We start from the raw sequence: 18796 nt of genomic DNA, 5'->3' as shown, positions 1-18796 counted from the left end.
TGTGGTAAGTGGCAGGCAGAAAAACAGGAGCAGGGAAAGAACAAAAAATGACTTATCCAGCAACCTTGTGGGGGAAAACTTTGTGGATAGCTAGGCTCTTGCTTTCAGCATAGGGAAGGCACATTCTCCAATTTTCTGAACCTCCAGAAACAACAACAAAAGCAGAAAAAGAAGTGAAACATAGGAATTGAGATGGGCTCTTGATTGTCTCTCAAGGCTGAGTTAATCTTTAAAAGAGAAGGGAGGTTGTCATTTTTCCTGGTATGTACTCAAGTTTTGCCTCAGATTCATAGGAACTATTTAGTAAGAAGCACAGACCTCAAACAAGGCAGGCAGAATTCAGGCAGATGTTAAACAACATAAATTAAATGCATCACAAGATCACCAAGCGCTCCATTCTCATCTGTGGACCTGGTGAATTAGGGCTGCAGCAAGAGGTTCTGCTTCTGTTACATGACTTGCCCAAAGCCTTTTTTCCAAATTAATGTCAAACTCCATGTTCCAGGAGACCCTTTCTGCAGTTCATTACCTTCATTTGCTTTAAGTCTGTGGAGCCAGAGAGAAAGACAAAGATGGCCATGGCTTTTAGAAAGGGTGTGTCCCATTGCCTATGCTGCAGATGCTTTTTCCAAGCATCTTATGAATATTTTCAAAGTAAAGTGTCAAATTTTCACAACCTCTCATACCATACTGCAGTACCCCTACAGTGAGCCTGGTAGAACAGCTTTTTGCAGATAGAGAAGTTGGAGGGCAGTATCAAAGAAGTAGTAAATAGCAAACCCCTTCTGGAATAGCCCATACAAACCCCTTTTGAAGGGGAAGCAGAAAACCCATGTAGCTGCAAGACAGCAGACAAAGTTTCTACATAGAAGAATACATGAGAAGTAGCCAAGAAAATCTGTTCCTCTCTGCCTCTGGGCAAGTCAGACAACCTTTCCAAAGCCACATGGCCTTTGGCAAACAGAGAAGCTGCTATGCAAGGGAAATAAAAAGAATGAACAAGCTGCTGTTGTAACTCCTGATGAAACTTGGATTGTTTCCAGACACAGCTACAGGAATAAATCAGGTTCTGCTCCTTTTTATTTGTGGTAACAACAGGTTTTCCTCATGTTTCTTTCTGAGCTTTTTTCCTTGGCCTCCTGCCAGGCTGTGATCTGAGTGGCAGAAACTGTCTGCCCCTTTCACCCACACAAATAGATGCAGAAACGTGTTACTTTTGGCCTGGTATGTGCTTTTTCATTTTCTACACGGGTATTTTTCTAGTAATACGAGCTGCATGACACATTACACTGTTCAAAAACCAGCCGACCGGAAGGAGCACATGAGGAGAAAAAGAAAACCACCTCCTTGGCTGAATATAGATGAAGGTCTTGCAATCGCTCCTCTCTGCACCTTAGGCCACATGGAAAGCAATTATTGGGGGCAGAGGGGAAAGCAACACCCGCTGGCTTTTTTCAGAGTCTGCAGAATGAAGCACTGAGACCTATATATCTGGCTTGCAACTTTTTAGTCTGCAATCAATATACAATCAGTCCTCAACACAACTAAATTGTATTTCAAAATGCAGTCCAGGCATCTTCCTCCAAAGGAACCTAGTGCTACTAATGAGGAAAGGAAACATTAACTAGTCAATTAGTTTGATCTAGACCGTTGCAGAATTTGATCTGCCAACACGAGAGACAGACTTTTCTTTTGACAGACTATTTGCTGCTTGTGACCCACTTGCTGCAACGGTTTACTGGCAGGCCTAGGAAGAAGTCTCAACCACAGAGGTGAAAGGACAGCATACTACTTGCTAACCTATGAGAACTCTACCATTTAACGAAAATAAAAGATATTTAAAGACTTCCCCCCCCCCCAATCACAGGTCAAAAGATCTTCAATTCTGAAGCCAGTAAAGAAATTATCATCCTTTCAAAAAATGAGAAAAAAGAGACGTATTTGTTTCTTTTGCAGGCTATAAGACTCCAAATACTGTTAGGTGAACAGAAGTTGCACAATGAAATCAAATCCACAACCTAAACACTCCCATGTTTGCTGAGTAGCTAAAACTAGGTGCTTCAGAAGACAGCACAAAACCAAACAGAAACAATAAAATATATGTATTACAAAGTTGCTTTTTCCTAATCCCAGGTCCTTTGTGGTTAATTTATTTGTCCTCAAATATACTACTCCCAAAAACAAGTACTAATTAGATTCCACAGGATAGTCTTACTGTTCCTACAAACACCTCAAATCAGTTTTTGTTTTGGACAAAAGTGGTTACATGTGGAGGCTTCTTTTCAGTTAGTTTTTAGGTTATTATTAAAACTACTTCAGCAGTTTGTTGCTATTGTCAGTTTTCATTGAGAAAGTAGGAAGAGAAATGTGCAGAGATATTTTTCATAGAATCACTGAAGTTGGAAGAAACCTCTTAAGATTGTATTTTTCATTTTACCTTGAAGCTGCCTTCATATTCCCTCTATTGCCTTGCTATCTTTCTTGGATTCCAACTATGTCCTTCTGTAATTTCCTAATAAATCCAGGAACCTCTCTCTCCCCTCAGGAAGGGGCAAAGCCTTCTCCAAAGGAAAAAAAAAAAGTTTAACACTAATTGCTTCCATTCAAGGAAGGGCCCAACCCCTCTGTTCTGGTTGCAAAACTCAGCTTTTGCAGTGCACCACAACACTACTCGCTTGAAAAGACTGTATTAAATCTGTAACAGTACAGAACAGTGTAGGCAAAATACTTCTGTGGGCTCAAATGAATGTGGATTTCAGAGAATGTTTTGAGCCTAATTCTCAGCTTGTTTGCTAGTTTAGGAACAGACAGAGCTTAATGTCGAAAACAAAACTTTCTTGCTCGATATAAGCCAGCCCAGGGCAGATAGGGCTGAAGTAGGATACACACCAGCAGAAGTGATAAGGAGGAATGAACCTTTTTACTCACCAACTCAATCCTATTTTTCTAGTATAAAAATCACCTAGACTGCCATGCTAATTCTTCCCAGAATTTCTCTACTCTGGCAAAGGGTGCCTTTTTATTTCCAGCATTCAAAAGCAGGCTAGAGCCAGCTTCCTGCTCTGCTGGTGCAACCATGCTTTTCTTGAAATGAGCACAGGTTCTAGGTCTTTCAGATTCTGTTTTTTTTAACTACTCCAGCCCACTCTCCATCCCCACATCTCTGGCAATAAGGGAACAGAGGTTTGTCATGACAAATGGTTTGTCATCTCTCCCTGCTCCTGTTTATGGCTAAATACAACATCAGGAAACATGCCTCCAGCCATCAAACCATGCTCCTTTCCTACAGGTTTGCTTTTTTCTCCAATATCAAAAGCAGTTAACAACAATAAATTAAATTTAATCCAATCCACCTTCTGGATTTGCCAGTGGGTTTTGACTCCTCTTTTTCATGTCTTTTAGGCTAGAAAAACCTCTTTGAACTGGTACTGTCTTGTATAGCTTTACAGTCATGACACCACCAGTGCCTTAAGACACTTCAGTACCTTTGTGCCACAAATACATGCAGCCTAGAAGCCAAGGAGGTATGAACAGGAAGAATGGTATGATTTGAAGCAAAGCCTCAGGTTCTTTAGAGGCACCTTCTGGACAACTAGGTCTTGTAACTTACATGAGAATCATGTAAGAGCGATTATAAATCTTGTCATTAACATTATTTAAAATGAGATCTCTTCAAAGATGACAGCAGCAAATTCTGATTAAAGCAAGTTTTAAGACAATTTACAAATTCCTAGCAGCAGTTAATTATATACCTCTGTGGCAATTTCACCATTGAATATATGCTGAAACTGTTTCATATTAAAGTATGAAGAAAAGGCATGCAGCAATCTATGCAGAAGACTATTTTCAAGACAATATGAAAAAAAACAGCCTACAGTGAGTAGAAATTGGTAAGCGTGACCTTTGCTGTTTTAAGTTTCCAGGATACTACTTTTCCAGCATCCTTCTGCTATGCTTGTCTTAGCTGCTACCATGTTCCACCCAAGAAGTGGCTGAACTTTGGGGTTAGCAACGTGATTCCTCATGAACCTGCTTTGTAAATTGCTTTGGTCTTCTCTGCAGTAAGAGTTCAAGAAGTACAAGTAATTCTATGCTACACACAACATGCAACACACTCTGTGCAGGTCTGCAATGCAGCAGTTAGTGGGGACTCATTCTGCTTCTGTAACATAATCATGAGGCACTGCACTGCAGCAGAAATCATCTCTTAAGCGATTTTCTTCTTCAGGAAGTCAGCTACATCGTGTACATCACTTTTCCTCTTCTTTTATTTCCATGGTATATGAAGAGAACAGAATACTGTAGGTAAAAAGTGAATGATAACCTCAACCTTAACTGCAAGCTATTTACTGGTGGCTCAGGCTTCCCCTCCCGTTTTTAAAGCAAAGTTTCTAAACGAGCTTGTGTAATTGGTTTCGCTGATGGCTAGTTCCATGGCAACATCAGTATAAGCCTCTCTGCAAAGCGCCACCATAGAAATTCCACCCTTGCCCCCAGGACAGGCATTGCAGAAAAGGTATGTCTCTCTAGGGCAATCTACTACTTTGCACTATAAAATGAAATGGCAGCTTCCTCCTAACCACGAAACTACGAACAATCAATCTACACCAACCACTCTGTCACGAATTCCTTAATGTCACCACATGTTTTTTCATATCCTTGCAAGCATCAAATAACTAAGCATTACCTACAAGAAAAGCACCAAAGAAACTGGAAAAAACAGGTCCTTCCAGCTGTCCATTTGCAGATATCAAGAGGAGTGTTTTGGCACATGTGAGCAAGAATTTATAATGCAAATTAGGTTTGTCTCTTCCAGGAACAGAGGAGCTGTGTGCCTTGGCAAACATTTCTGTTCTAGTTACTGGCAGCTTACTCTCCAAGTCAAGGTAGGGGCCACAATCAAGTGTGTAGGCAAGTGCTATGGCATAGAGCACATGCTTCCTGAAGATAACCCATGTTATTCCAAGGCTCTTGCCTCTGCTAAGTATCTTAAGCAAAATTTCCCATTACAGTTACACAAGTATGGTACAGAGCAGAAATTCCTGGAAATTTATATACTTCAGCTAAGCCTTGAGCCCAAGAGCCTCTTGGAAATCTTCAACTGGCTGATGGACAGTTTTTTTCTATCCTACAGCAACATATTTGCTCCTCTTCTGTGTACAGGCAGGTTGACCTAGCATTTCCCCATAGCCATGTCTGTTCTGTATGGCTTGCTGCTTCTTTTCACGTACCCAGAAGCAAGGATCACTTATTTCTAATTTGTTGCAAGCAATGGAATCATAAACAAGTCCTAGAAAGTAAAACCTAGAGAACATTACCTGATGTATGGATAAGTAACGGCTCACCTGTCGAAATTCATTGAACAGTGCATTCCAAAGAACAGCTTACAAAGAAAGAAAACGGTTCATTTGTAACTATGAGAATCCATTTCCGTATCTAATTAGCAGTATAGATATTTTTCTCATTTGTTTTAAAATGAGAGTGACTCTACAGCTATGCACTTTTTTAAAATCTGCATGTTGCACGTTGTTTATGACCAAGTACAAATCTGACTTTCCAATGCTTTTTACAGCATGGAGGGGAGAAAAATACCCCTGACAAACTTGGAGAGCAAGTCTTATGAGGAGCAGCTGAGGGAACTGGGGTTGTTTAGCCTGGAGAAAAGGAGGCTCAGGGCAGACCTTATCGCACTCTACAGCTACCTGAAAGGAGGTTGTAGCGAGGTGGGGGTCGGTCTCTTCTCCCAAGTAACTGGCGATAGGACGAGAGGAAATGGCCTCAAGTTGCGCCAGGGGAGGTTTAGGTTGGACATCAGGAAAAATTTCTTTACTGAAAGAGTGGTTAAACATTGGAACAGGCTGCCCAGGGAAGTGGTTGAGTCACCATCCCTGGAAGTATTTAAAAGACGTGTAGATGTGGTGCTTAGGGACATGGTTTAGTGGGCATGGTGGTGTTGGGTTGACGGTTGGACTCGATGATCTTAGAGGTCTTTTCCAACCTTAATGATTCTATGATTCTATGACCACTGGTATGGGGAGGGAAAAGGAGGCAAAGCAGTTGGGGCTGGGAGACCAGCAAAAGAACAATCAGATTGTCTCTTCAACCACCTGCAACTAGAGCATTAGAGGTAAAAGAAACAGACACAGATTACCAAAGATCCCAAACCACTGCTGTTACCACATAATGTGTGGAATAAAAGTGGCAAGGATAAAATATTGATAAAGCACATCAGCTGCAGAAATTGGGCAGCACCATAGCCATAGTTTCTGCTTGCTGTTTTCTCTCCAAAAATTTTCTCAGGAATCCAGAAATAAAAACAGCCTTATGGCTTTTTTTCCTCTTCTGGGGGTCTTTTGCACTACTCCTCCTGCTATCAAGCTTAGCCTATTAGATAAGAGGAATTCGGCAAGGATGGAGTTTGTATAATTTCATCTAGGCTCCCTTTCCCACGGAAGGTTGGACCAGATGATCTTTCGAGGTCCTTTCCAGCCTGGGCTATTCTATGATTGTATCACGTTACTTGGAATGGAACAGAGATGCACGTGAGATGACTTATATTCTATGATAATTTGACCAAAATTTTCTATTCTTAAGTTTATTCTAAATTTTATTTAACAGAGATGTTTCCACACTCAGAGTAAAGCTGTAACTAATCAGACTTCAATACCAGCACTTACTTTAACTCCTGCTGACACTAGCAAAGATTTTGTTGATGTCTAAAGCAAAATGACAAAAAACCCCATTTATTAGTAATTTTAGTGAATTTTTATTGACAAATCAATTGAATAATACGTGCTGTGGATTTTCACACAGCAGACTTTAGTATGGTGAAGTTCTAGCTCCTTTAACATCTACATCAGTGGTATGATATAAAGTTTGTATCTAAAGGAATTCCTTTGCTTGTAGAGCAGAACCTGGAATCATTAGGTGATTTTTAATTCCTGTTACTTTAGAAACCACTCCAAGAAATATGCTGGGATTATAGAACACCTTAAGTCTACAACACACAAGTCAGAAAGGGCACAGGCTACAGCGGGTTTCAAGTAGCAGCTTACAAACAAGCCAGAACAGTGAATCACGCTAGTCCACATATACTTCATTACAGCCTCCATAATGATGACTCCTGCTACCATGCATAGAAAAATCAACTGAGTCAATGAGGATCAGATTAAGAAACCCCCCACCCATCTCTTGTCAGAGCCTTTAGATGCCAAATGGTACTCATTACTGTAGCCAATTAGAATTCTGCCGCATCTCCTTATTCTTATCAGTGATCTCACCTACCTAAACATCAAGTCAAACAGCTTTATGTTTAAAGTCTCTGAGATCCAGCATTCTATCATTTGTGACTACAGTGAGAGTGCCGGGGCTCTGCAGACTAGAAGTAGATATGCAAATTCCAGGAATTTGCCTTATTCCCAACATGGAACATGTTGCAAGAAACATGATCATGGCTGGCTGACACCAAAGGGCTCTTCTGCTGAATCAAAAGGGGTTTTTTGCATCTAGTATAGATTTACTCTTCTTTTTAGGATGATAAACTATCAGAAGACAAATGGTTACCCGCTCTCTTCACAGTCCGAGAGGAAATTCATGGAGCGTTCAAAGCATAGGGCTTGTCAGTGATTAACACCATTCAAGAGGACTCAAGAAGGATAACTCATTTAACCTCTCAATATAGAGAGAGGCAGGTTTGGTCCTGCCTCTTGTAGAAGTGTTGGAACCAAGAACTTCATTAAATATTTGGACCACCAGGAAGAGGAGCAGTAGGAAAGGATAGTTTCTTTTTGATTACCTAGCAATCTCTGAGATGCTAATTTTACATTTTGATTGGATGCATCGAGCAGAAACAATACCTTCTCAGCAGGCCTGAACTGACAAAAGAGCAGACTAGTCCCAGGAAGGATGACCAAGAGGATGGAGAAGAATGGAAACCTTGCTCTTTGGAAGGTTTGGAACTGGAAGCTAATCCGAAGACAACTCTGTATATGTGAAAAGTATGTGCAAGAGCTCTTCCCAATGCAACACCCGAGGCTGCATGACTGTCAGTGTTATTCACGTTTTTTGGAAGCTACTGGATTGGGCCCATCAACTACAGGGAAAGAATCACTGATTAGAAAGCTATACTATCAAGTGTTTTAGAAAATAACTGCCATTCATTTATATTCTGAAGTGTTCCTTGGATTAAAATACATATAAACCCATCTCCTATTGTGTATGTGATGAAATTGATTTGACAGTTTACAGCATTCAAGTTCCTTTGACTTCAAAGGGTGAAAGAATGACCCTATTCAAATGTCTTCAATGGGAGGGTTTAACTGGATAAGCTTCATTTAGTAACAGAGGTGATCTAACTAAAGCTTTATAGAATGCTACCATTATTTCCATGACAACCTGTGTTTCTTTACTGAGGTCAGATCTGCAGCTTAAATTACTAGCTGCAGCTCTGAAAAGGTCACTGGGCAATGCCAACATACTGTGCCTGAGGATCAGAGGCCCGGTTAATAGAAACTGAGTTTTCAAGCCTGCTGAGGCTGTGCTAATAACTTCCAAACTACTGAACAGCAGTATCTCATAATCCTTGCAATGGTTTCTTTTAGAAAGAGCAGGAGGAGTAAAGATGGTAAGATTATAAGCTGGCTTCCTCAAAGAACACCACGGAAATCACATTTTTGATTGCCGATTATGCCACTGCATTTAACTTTTAGATAGTGCAAAAGACCCAAGAAGTGAAAAACAAAATTACATTCCCAGAAGGGAATGAGAACAGCAATTACAAATAGCAGCTCTCAGACCTGATGACAGGAAAAGATGAAGGGGACAAATGCAGAGAGGTAAATGTTGAGTATATTCATTCAGCTTCAAAGGATGACTGTTAGGGCTTCATGAAGTAACTTCCTATGATACTGGTGGGTTGTGACAGCAATACAGGTAGCAGTAACTTCTGTCGACTGCGTCCATCAACAATGCAAGCATACTGTCAGACTAATGCAGTACAAACAAGCAGGAAGAGTTTCCTGTTGCGGTGGTGGGAGGGTGAGGAGAAGAGAGTTTGTCTCATGCTGTGTTAACCATAGAATGAATAACTGGGACTGCAGTGACATAGACCTTACTCAGGAAGCGTACTATAGTCTCCATTCCAAGCATACAGAAAAGAGACACATTTGCATTCACTGGTGTAAAACTCTCAGCATATTCACCACCCCAGTTACGTACAGCCAATTCCTTCCTCGGGTGTTACAAAAGTAATCTGCAGTCAACGACTTCCTGTGGCTACCTTCTCTCCTCATCTTCAGGCTTTCCCACTAATGCACCTCAAAGTGCTTCAGCAAACCACTGTGCATTTTAGAATGACTCCTCCTTCCTACACAAGATTAGCTAGCTAGTCTGGGAAAACTGACACTGAGGGAGGCTAAATGACTTCCAAGGCTTCTAGTACTGAACGCTTTAATTGCAAGGCCACAGTTGTTCTCATTAAAGTTATTCATCCCAGTGTATCACCAGGCAGATGCTGCACCAGCTCTCATTAGCTTGTTTTAAAAATTCTGTACTTCCAGACTAGTAGCTCTAAGGGATCAGCAGACTGTATCTTACTAACAGCATCAGACAACACCGAAAGTTGTCAGCACAGTCTGAAGAGCAGACTGTTATGCTATTACACCAGCACTGCAAAGGTCCTTCCAAACTCACACATTACTTGAAAAATCCATGAGAAGCACAGTTAGGAGATATTAGAGATAGTAGTAGATATTTGGGTCAAACTATTTAGTCAAACAGAAGTAAAAAGAAAATCTCATCCTTAATTTTTCACATCATATAGTACAAGGCACAGAGAGACAAATGCATTTCATGGTTCAGTGGCAAAGTCCTGCCCACACCATTACTCACTTTGTACTGGGAGACTTCCACTCATCTCTCACTGGCTGATCAAGCAGGGACATCATGGAGTAATTATCCAACATGAGACCATCAGGGTCATCTGTCTGACCTGGGAGTTTCCCAAGAGGAAAGTCTTTCCATCGTACTTCATCTGAGTAAAAACAATACATAAACACAAGTCTGAGCTCACCAGAGAAATTTTCAAAAAACGAGATCCCCCAAAGTCCACAAATACTGTCTCACGCAACTCAGCCATTCAGCAAAAATGAACAATCTCAGGTACTCAGCAAAAATAAGTCTGAACTACAGTTTTAATTGATTTTATTTCTAACCTTACTATCTCTTCCAAAGAAAGTCACTGTAGTACATGAGACAAGAGGGACACATCTGGAGTCATGTAACATCATGCAGTCTACACAGTGCAGCTCGTCCAAACCATTGTGAGACAACGTCCATTAAAAGAAACCCCACAGTATTCTAGAGCAACCCTTCATATCTACCTCCCTGTTTTAAGCATACTTTCGTTTGAAACATACACGTTGACTTACATACATTAATTTAAAAAAATTACTCTGCATACTTCTGTAAATGGAAAGAGCCATTTGTACACATACGAAGATACAAAACAGCACCTTTGCATCCTGTAGCTTGTTCCTCCAGTGAGACTAAGCATCAGCTTCTTAATGACTCGCTGACATTAGCAGCTGCACAGCAACAGTGCAACAGTGACTAAGGAAGAACTGAAGCCACGGAAGTAGAAGAGTGTAAGGCTGGGGAAGCCTAAATAACCAATAAAGCAGTTCTGGACAGACAGGTGGGCTGGGATGAGCCCACCTCGTCTTACTCTTATTCAAGAAAAAGAATATGACAATGTCTTGGAAATTCTCCTATTTGTTTTTACAACTACCTATTGCTGTTTCCTCTCCAAGACTTCACATTTGTTAAATTTGGCTTCCGGTGGGGGCCAGAAACTGCACAATGGGAAACCATCCATCACAACTGATAACATCAGTGAGTCCATTCCTTTATATTGTGGTGCCAAAATTTCTAAGGCAGTTCCCAATAGGGAAATCCCCCTTTAAATTTTATTCTTATTTCACATCTAACTAAATGAAAGATACAAATTATTATGTGTCATTGTTTTGACAATAAGATTTCTTAAGCCTATGTGCTTTCTTGATACCAGAACACTTATTTCTGGAACGCTTACTAGGAGCTCAGTGAAGACCAGCAGACAGAAGCCTTCAGAAGATAAGGCACTCCACTCCAGAGAGCCAGCAATAATTACACAGACTATTTGAGACCCCTGCTAATCACGTACAACTTGACCATTTCTTTCTCTTTTCCTGAAACTGATTTGTTTTGTGTACCTGATATCTGCTCAAAAACCCAAGCATTCCCCTAAAGAACCAGCAGATTTATTTGTTTTTCCTTTTATACTGTTCTTGGCCATCTAATAGAACAAGAAATCTTAACACAGTACTTTTTAAGTGTTATAATTTTACAGCTAAAAAAGGGGCAGAAATAGCATTTGGTAACATCCAACACAGCTGTAAGGCAAATTACCATTATATATATATTTAACAGGCTAAGCCCTCTCTTTGGGGAACAACCTAGTAAATAGTTGATATACCACATATTGTCATGGGTTTGTACATACCTACTGGCTACAGTTTCAAATTGTTTAAGGATGGTAACTTCACAGATGTTATTCAACAGAAATTAAGTTTACTCACAAACAACTACATAAACAGAATCTTCACAAAAATCAGGTGGTTCAGGACACAATGCATGTTCCTTCAGTGAAAGCTTTGCTTGATCTGAACCAAAGTCACTGAAGCAGAGGACAATTTTGCTTCTGTTCTCAAAACATCCAGCTCTAACAAGCTGTTCACGTCAGCATAACTAGGCCAAGCTGCCTAGGCAGATTTTTTTTTTTTTTTGACTTGGGAAAATTTCCCTGTGAGTAGGGTACAAGAGTTCATTGTCTTCTAATGGCTGCTTTTCTTCTTCTTCCTTTAAATATCACTTTGCCTCCAACTCCTCTCCACCAACCTCCTCCTCCTGTCTTCAAGTCCCTCCATAAACCACTCATCCAAACATCTTCTTATCTACAGAACCCTCCACCCCAACAAGAAAGTACAGCTACCATAATAAAGGTAACAAAACACTGGATATACTGTTTATTCACTCTTAAATCTTGCCTTGCTCCTTTCTTTTTTGCTTGCCACCATGTCATAACAGCAACTTTCATGGAGCATGGAACTTATGAGCATATGACTGGTGCTTTCCAGCACAGCCAAACTGTGCTTTCAAATACCCCCAAGTCTGACAAACAGCAGTCCAAGAAACATCCATATTTTCTTTGCCATTCACAGCTGGCATATATGCTGCCCCATCAATTGGATACATTGAAATTTTAAACAGTTTCGAAAAGCCTGATAAAAAAATTAATGAGGCAGTAACAACATGCTCCCAGACAAAGCACTCACAGTATTTTAAGAGTTTGAGAGAGATGACTACTGCACATAAACAGAAGACTAGGAAAAAAATGGTTTTCAGTGATTTGGCATTTAGATGATTTTGAAGCACACTTCAATTCTGGCCAGGCCCAGAGGGCTGAGATGCCCTTGCATTTCAATTAACATTTGCCAGCGACGAAGATTGTCTAAGTCTTACAAAGTAATTTTTTACCTGCAGTGATCTGCCAGGCGGACCCTTGCAGTGCTGCCCTTTTCTCAGCAATAGCCACCATGTTACCAGAATGAGCAAGTCCTTCCAAAGGATTTGCTTCAGTTACCATCTCTTCTTCTTCCTCCTCCACCTCCTCTACACCATCATCTCTCTCCAGCACATCTTCTTGTTTCTCTACAGTCTGCCCTTGATTTTTAACCTGATTTTCTTGCCTGGCCCTCCACTGTAAGCTCTCTATAGTGTAAATTGGCTGTTCACTGCAGTCTGAAGAGAGGCCTGGACTGGACAAAGGGCCACCTCCTTCTGTATAAACAGAGGCGAGATAGAGAAGGTTCTTCCGCGAAGAACGTGGCAAGCGAGGTCTCATGATTGTGAGGATCCTACAGAAAGGAAAAGGGCAATGTAAAAGTCTTAAAAGCAAAAAAGATTCCAGATAAAGGTTTATCAAGCTGAGCAGCCTTTTAAGTATGAGTTTCCTCCAGGACAGCTCACTCATATATCTCCTCTAACAGGCAAATCTGATTACTTCCTGGTGGGTGGATGCTGAAATACTCCCTCTTTGTGATTAAAATTAAGGACTTGTGATACTTCTAACTGAATTCCTGCTTTGCTGTTTTCATGTGAAAAAGTTACCACCTGTGCTAAATTAGTATCACCTGTATAAGCAGTCACCTCTCTGCTACCAAGTCACTTTTCTTCCGACCAGGTTGCTTTTTTAATACCTCCCCAGATAACGTCCGCTTTCATTTTGAAGGTGCAATCCTTTTAAATTCTCCTCCTCCTTCTTCTCTTTGTAGAATCAATGGGGAGATAAGCAGCAACAAGCAGGGCTTTATATGCACCTGCCACAATTTCTACTAGATGCAAAGGAAGGGAACGCAGCTACAACTCAGCGTATCAGAAGGGAGCTGGCCAAAGCTGTTACAGAGCAGTGTTTGCTGTCCCTTTTCTAGGTCACAGGATCAAACTTACAGCTGAAGAAGGTGTGGGGTTGCCCAGCAGGGAGCTTCCAAACAATTATCAGTCAGTCTTATCCACTGCAAAGGAACTTTATGGAGGAACAGCTCCTTCACGGACACCTGTTTGTTACAGTGTTGTCTTTTCTTCCCTTTAAAGAAGATAATGAAAACAACAAGGTGCTCAAAACTCATTAAAAATATGCCCTTCATCCCTTTGCATTTTTACTGGAACACTCATCCTCAAATAAGCTGGCATTCCAATCCAAGTCCAAGACCAGATGTACTGACCAAATACATCAAGGTTGTTACAAGGGACTTGCCAATATACTGCCAGCTAGGTTAGCTCCACAAGACGTGACCACAGTGAGGTGCAGGCATTCCCAAGCTGGTTCTGTGCATGCTATCCCAGACAGGCAAGCCACAAGATGTTTTTGTACAGTATTGTCCCAAATAAATGCAGTATACTGCTTCTGGGACCCGAGATCATTCCAGATAGCACTGCAATGAGTAGACTTAACAGCTGGGAACTACTACCATTCAGGGATCTTGGTGCATAATAGATACGCTCAGCGCTGACTGAAAGCATCAAACATGAACCCGTGACTGCCACAGATACCGGCAAAATCTTGGTGCAGACTGAGCCAGATCGGGAGAGGACAGAAGAGCTGGCAAAATTAACCAGCTGAAACCTTCTCAGGGATACACTATATCGTAGTATCAAAGTCCTGCTAACAGAATTCCTGTGACACGCTTTGAATAATTAAAGCTCTTCTGTGCCCCTGTCTCCAGAATGAAACATACAGTTTGCCAATTTAAACAGTTCTAAGGAGTTAGGAACAGAAAACAAAATATTACTTTATTACTTTTGTGTAAGTTTAGAAGGCATGAAAATCCTGCGATAGGATTAAAAAAGGACAGCAAGACTGTATAAGTATCTTGTAAAGGCAGGCTTCTGTTAAGTGAGGAAAGAACTAGGAACAGGGAACTCATAACAGGTTGCATATAACATCTTTATTTGTTATCTGCTACTGTTACTTCCTACAAATACTAATATCTGGAAAAAATAGCATTTAAGGGCCTGATCTTTCATGGGAGAGATTGGCTTTTACTATCTTGAGGAGGCTGCAGCAAAGTTGTCAGCAACAATTTCAATTTTTTGCTAAGAAATGCGTGACATACACAAGCTGCAGGTTGAAAAGTGTAAGAAATGCAACAATAAAAGCTCTGTTCACATGACAAAATGTAGTAATTAGGTTATTGCACTTTCCATCTCAAGGTCACACCACTCTCCCAGTTTTCGCAGTACTACAGAAGAGACACTTGTATTTTTTACACACAGAAATTCCAGACATACTCACCAGCGTTTACTTTGGCAATGCCAGTCAGCATCTCAGAAATCCAGCTGATCAAGAACTGAGGCCGGAGTTCTGAAGAGTCAGAACATTCCTTTAACTCCATAAACATTTTCTCTATTAGGATCTGTGTAAAACTTCGGGAAAGGAGGCCTGCCAGCAAAGGTTGCCAAAAGCAGTAAAACGTCTGAGGAATTTTGAACTGCCATACCTCTTTATTTGCTGCCGTAAGAAGACAAAAAAAAAAAAGAGAAGCCAAAAATCACTGTTTTGTAATTTTTTGTGAACCATGGGTGTGACACTTGTTCCAAACTACAGTAGTTTGTTCTGAGATCGCTGGTTCCAGGGTATTTATTTCCTGGGATCCTCACTGAACCTGGAACTATTATTTTCTTATGCTAGGGAAGTAAAATAAGCAGCAAATTGATAATTAACACAACAGCTCAATGAAAGCAAAAAATACAATGCCGGATCTAATCACATGGTAAACCACAGGAAAATCTACCTGTTTTGCTAATCCCTTTCCAGTTTCAGCTTATTTCACACATAATGAAGAGCTATTCTGTCTAAAAATACAGTGCAAAGAGAAGGCACATTGAGCAAAGCAATACAGAATCAAAAAGCTCCTAAATTTTTACTACTGTAATATAGTCACAGAAATTTGAGGATCTTTCTTGGAACGTTCTTTGGCTCATGTTTCCAAGAGGTCCCAGGGGAATAGACAAATTATTAATTTTCATTGCCTCTAGGTACCTAATTCTCTTGCAGAAAATCCATGCAACTCCACGCGTATGGGCAGCAGCACAGAACTAAGATGCAACTGGTGAATGAGGCTCAAGAAAATCCATTTAGATTTGCTCCAAATCTTCAATGTAGAAAAGAAACTAGTGGGAGTTCATGAAATCAGTAACTATTGCAGGTAAGGGCAGAGATGTAAGCTTCGAAAGATGTTTTGGCCAGGCAGCATTCAGTGCTGAAGAGCTATCCTTCCATGGTAAGAGATTTACACAAAAGCAATAGCTAAGAATGGCCATAAAGGGGTCTGGAGAACAGGTCAAAAGATGTTTAAGGACCCAGATACATGAAAAATATGCAGAGAACTACGTATTTCAGTATAATGAGAAAAAAATAACAGACTTGGACATAACACTAGCTATGCACTTTTTACTTATGTTGTGCCCAAAACACTAACCTTCATACTTGATATTTAGCATTTTCAGACAATCCATCTTTGGGATGAGAAAGCCATCACTGAGAAGAGCTTCAGCCACTGTCTCCCTAGAGCAATCAGAGAATCTTATTAATGCCACTTACTCTTTACATATCAAAACACCACTTGCGCCAGTTCTGAAACAAGTTTGAGAGCCAAATACCTGGATCTATGAGGAGATGATGTAGTTTATTGTAAGGCTCTAAAATCATATGGCAGTTTTGGGCTGGATATATCCCATTAGACTTGGAGGGAATGTGTAGTTGTGCAAACTGGAACAGAACCAGAACCCTGGAGGAAATATTTCTGCTCGAGTTGCAGAGGCAAATATCTTGGTATTTCAAAAGCACAGGAACATCTGTGATAAACATTTCAAAAGCACAGGAACATTTATCATACTGAAATACTTACGGTTTGCAGTACGATCCAAGTCTTCTGCCAGCAGGCCAGCCAAGATTTGAGGACCTCTGACCCACAGAGCTAGGTTAAATTTCAGGGGAAAAGCCAACCCTGTTGACTTGCTGGCAAGGCACACCTTAAGGTGCAGTTCACACAGCTGTTTGGCAGATAAGTTGCAGTAGGGTCACAACTGCTCTTCCCTACAGCACCCAGAGCTCTTTTTTGAATGTCTCCTGCCCTTATAGCTATCCTGCAAACTTCAGTTAGTCTGAGAGCACTGAATGGTCCAACTCAAGGACCACTTCATCTCCTATTAGGCTGGCTTAATGCAAGTGGAAGACCGAGGGGACCCACATAGGTAGGCTGAACTGACACTTGAAAGTAAAATACAGCAAAAGGGACAGAAGTAAAATTCCCACAACTACCCCAGTATCCAGCCATGGGATTCTCTTGAGTTCTTCTGTTCACAGTTCTATCCATGAGCTTCTCTATCCGTGCAAAGATACAGCACTAAAATAAACACTTCTCAGAATAAAAATCAAGGTGTCCATTTTCAAACACTGAATAAATTCCACAGAAACAACTGCTTTTGCTATCAGACTCATTGGATTTGGAATGGTAGTACCCATGTCAAACACAGCATATTTTGGTACAGAATGGGTGAGAAAATTTGTCTTCTACAATAGGGGTGACTTCCAAATCTAAACATCCAGGCGTGACTTAGATCCAATACAGGATTTTTATAAATACAAACAGCAGCTGAAGATCTCAGAGTGCAGAAACAACACACACAAACACTAGACCACTTTGTCATAAGTAGATGATGTGGTAGGAGATTAGAAGGCAAGTGGTAGAATGCAATGTTTCTAAAAACAAAATCCAGTTTCAATCCTTCTCTTCTCTGGAAACTGTTCCAGCATAGTTACCATTATTCCCACATGCAATGACTGATGATCACCAACTATTAAGGATATCTCCATGCAGATGGCAGCTTCAGTAGAGAACCATTTAAGCAGAAGAACATCTGACTAAGAAAGGTCCACTGGGTCAGTTCTCTGAAGCAGACAGCAGAGGATCCTTTGCAGTTAGCTCATTTTGCTTTAGGTCTAAAGGAATCTTCTGCCCTCTGCACAATCCAAATTACAGGGTATGTCAATAGGGGAAATGAAAGGCTTTACTCAGAATTACATAGGCATTCTAAATTAAAAAAGCACTTTCATAGGTCACTTGACATATTCAAGAAAACTCATAAACCCTGTTATCCCTGAGTCCATAATCCAAGTTTCCAAACCTAATGAAATCACCACCTTGTCAATGCATTCCATGCCAGCCTTTCTCCCTCCCCCGTGGTCTATTTTCTGTTGAGTGAATAATTAAAAAAAAATTTTTTCTCTTAAATGAAAGCAAGAAGCTGAGTCCTTAAATTAAGCATCTTCAGAAATACATAGGAGACTGCAGGAACAACCCTGTCTTCAGCTGAGAAGGAAAGTACCAGATGGGATACACCCAAGGGTACTGAGGGAGCTGGCAGAAGTGCTCACCAAGCCACTTTCAATCCTTTATCAGCAATCCTGGCTAACCGGGGAGGTCCCAGTTGACTGGAAGTTAGCAAATGTGACACCCATCCACAAGAAGCATTGGAAGGAGGATCTGGGGAACTACAGGCCTGTCAGTCTGACTTTGGTGCTGGGAAAGGTTATGGAGTAGACCGCCCTGAGCGCCGCCGCACGACATGTACGGGACAAGCAGGCGATCAGGCCCAGTCAGCATGGGTTTATGAAGGGCAGGTCCTGCTTGACTAACCTAATCTCCTTCTATGACCAGGTGACCCACCTAGTGGATGAGGGAAAGGCTGTGGATGTGGTCTACCTAGACTTCAGTAAAGCCTTTGACACTGTCTCCCACAGCATTCTCCTAGAGAAACTGGCTGCTCATGGCTTGGATGGGTGTACTCTTCACTGGATAAAAAAACTGGCTGGATGGCCGGGCCCGAAGAGTTGTGGGGAATGGAGTTAAATCCAGCTGGTGGACAGTCACAAGTGGTGTTCCGCATGGCTCAGTACTGGGGCTAGTTCTGTTCAGTATCTTTATCAATGATCTGGATGAGGGGATCGAGCGCACCCTCAGTCAGTTTGCAGACGACACCAAGTTGGGCGGGAGCGTTGATCTGCTCGAGGGTAGGAAGGCTCTGCAGAGGGACCTGGACAGGCTGGATCGATGGGCTGAGGCCAATTGTATGAGGTTCAACAAGGCCAAGTGCTGGGTCCTGCACTTGGGTCACAACAACCCCATGCAGCGCTACA

General features: G+C 41.2%; 1 protein-coding gene across 1 annotated transcript in view; it reads right to left on the bottom strand.

Annotated features, from left to right (window-relative positions):
- LAS1L (LAS1-like (S. cerevisiae)) overlaps positions 1 to 18796 on the bottom strand; it is a 34555-nt gene that overhangs the window by 2892 nt on the left and 12867 nt on the right. Inside the window, exons 7-11 of the mRNA XM_009334276.1 lie at positions 16077 to 16162; positions 14891 to 15106; positions 13546 to 13681; positions 12574 to 12953; positions 9889 to 10030 (exon numbers count right to left, since the gene is read on the bottom strand). Coding sequence (XP_009332551.1) covers positions 9889 to 10030; positions 12574 to 12953; positions 13546 to 13681; positions 14891 to 15106; positions 16077 to 16162 — 960 coding nt within the window. The remainder of the gene's footprint in view (positions 1 to 9888; positions 10031 to 12573; positions 12954 to 13545; positions 13682 to 14890; positions 15107 to 16076; positions 16163 to 18796) is intronic.

Source organism: Pygoscelis adeliae, unplaced genomic scaffold (genome assembly GCF_000699105.1).
Source record: "Pygoscelis adeliae isolate BGI_AS28 unplaced genomic scaffold, ASM69910v1 Scaffold191, whole genome shotgun sequence".
Taxonomy (NCBI): Eukaryota; Metazoa; Chordata; class Aves; order Sphenisciformes; family Spheniscidae; genus Pygoscelis; species Pygoscelis adeliae.
The sequence above is the reverse complement of the archived record's forward strand: the minus strand, read 5'-3'. Positions and strand labels throughout refer to the sequence as shown.